Source organism: Trichosurus vulpecula, chromosome 1 (genome assembly GCF_011100635.1).
Source record: "Trichosurus vulpecula isolate mTriVul1 chromosome 1, mTriVul1.pri, whole genome shotgun sequence".
NCBI classification, from domain to species: domain Eukaryota; kingdom Metazoa; phylum Chordata; class Mammalia; order Diprotodontia; family Phalangeridae; genus Trichosurus; species Trichosurus vulpecula.
The window spans coordinates 185,500,050-185,502,209 of NC_050573.1; the positions used below are offsets into that span (position 1 = coordinate 185,500,050).

Sequence of the window (2,160 nt, forward strand, 5' to 3'; positions counted from 1 at the left end):
CAAGTTGCAGGATTTCTATCTTCACCCTCTTCCTACCCACCAGAAGTTCAGAAGAAACCATCAATAAGTGCTTAGGGCCTGAAGGAGGGAAGTTGCCAATATGAATATTTTACTTTGCCCCCACAGAACTGGTCCTATTGGTAAGCAAACTCCCTAATAGCCTCCATTTTTAAACAATCCAATTCAATCCATTCCGATAAGCACAAATTAAGTGCATATTGTGAGCAAGAAATTTTGCTTGGTTCTAGGAACACAAAGACAAAAAGAAAAATAGTCCTCCAGAAGCTTACATTCTACCCTACCAATTCTTCATTTAACTAAAACTTGGCTTTATTGATGAACTTTATTCTTTTAATAGTCTTTCCAGTGGAATTCACTGTTTATTCTCACTCCCTCAACTCATGAATGATTTACATATTCATTGTGTCCCATTACCACTTCCAAACAGTTGTTTCCTTCCCATCATTCAGTAAGCTCTATTTTGAACTCCACACACAATCCATTTATACCACATATTTTCGTAAGCCCATGTGTTGTCATTGTCTCCTGACCTTCAGAACACTTTCCAATCTTTCTTCACAACTGTTGCACTTGGTTTGGTTTTTCTCTTCACTGTCATAGGATCATAAATTTAGAGCTGGAAAAGACCTTAGAAATCCATTAATCCAATTCCCTTATTGTATAGAGGAGGAGACTAAAGTCCAGAGGGGTTAAGTAAATTGCCTAGAATCACAAAGGCAGCAAGTGGCAAAGATAGGATTCAAATTCAGATTCTTTGGTTCTAAATCTAGTGCTCTTTCCACTGAACCACACTAGCTGTGCCTTCAGCCAGGAACCTTCAAATGACCACTAATGATTTTTTTCTTAGTTGAGTCAAGCTTTTTATTTAATGTTACAAAAAATTATCTAGTCAAACAGACCAAAGCCCATGTCATCATCGGACTCCTCGGATTCTTCCTTTTTTGCTTCCTCTTTCTTCTTCTCCTCAGCTGGGGCAGCTGTGCTAGCAGGAGCAGCCCCTCCAGCAGGGGCAGCACCACCAGCTGCTGGGGCAGGTCCACCAACTCCTACATTGCAGATGAGGCTTGCAATGTTTACACTGGACAGGGCCTTTGCAAATAATCCAGGCCAGAATGGTTCAACATTTACACCTGCTGCTTTAATGAGGGCATTGATTTTATCCTCCGTGACCGTAACCTCATCGTAGTGAAGGATGAGGGCGGAGTAGATGCAAGCGAGCTCGGAGACGGCCATTTCAGCGGATGGACGAGGTTTGTAGTGGTTTGTTTGTAGTGGTGCTAGTCGCCGGCTGAAGTGAGGGGTCACCCCAACGCAGCCTTAGCTTCCGAAGAAGAACCGAGCACCGCACAGACAGCTGGAGAGCCCACTAATGATTTTTAATACCTTCACCCCCATACTTCAATTTCTTCAACACTATTAACCTCTATTCCTCTTCCACTTAGCCAACCATTTGTCTGATGATACCTCGGACCTGACAATAGTCAATGGTGAGATTTATCTCCAACACAATCACACCCAACCCTTCACATATTATCACCTAACACATCCCCATTATGCCCCTTTCTTCCTGTGTGTTAGTTCCCTTCTCCTTTGGGATTGGCACCTCAGAGGAGTTATATAACATAATCCAAGCAGGGCACATAACAGCAGGTATGCCAGTGCCATTGTTAAAATGCCCTTCTCTCAGTATACCTCCCCCGTGCCACCAAAATCACCTATCAGCTTCACAGGCACTGGTCAGAAGGCAGGCTCTACACTCTGAAAGTTACTAGTGAATAAAACATCCTCCCACCTTTTCATTTTGGGTGGGACAGAGTGAGGTACCAGAGATATGCAAGCATGGGTGTGTTGCAATCTGTACAGATTGCATTATGTTATCACTGCCCCTAATGCACCCCCCTTCTAAAATTCCCTTTCAAGGGCACTATCATCCTTCCATTCACAATGATTAGAAACCTCTATGTCATCTTTGACCTTTCACTTTCACCCTTCCCACATATCCAGCCAGTTGCCTAAGCATGCTGTGTCTGTCTCCACAGCATTCTTGAATCTGTCCCCTTATCTTCACATGGCCACCACCCCAGTTCAGGCCCTCATCTGAACTCTTCCTGCCCTACTGGAATGAACTTCTAATTGGTC

At 43.6% G+C, this 2,160-nt stretch overlaps 1 protein-coding gene across 1 annotated transcript; it reads right to left on the bottom strand.

Annotated features, from left to right (window-relative positions):
- Positions 1–868: 868 nt before the first annotated feature.
- On the bottom strand, positions 869–1,266 carry LOC118833625 (60S acidic ribosomal protein P1-like). Its single transcript, XM_036741002.1, has one exon. The coding sequence runs from the start codon at positions 1,252–1,254 to the stop codon at positions 907–909; it is 348 nt and encodes a 115-aa protein (XP_036596897.1). The 5' UTR covers positions 1,255–1,266; the 3' UTR covers positions 869–906.
- Positions 1,267–2,160: the final 894 nt, after the last annotated feature.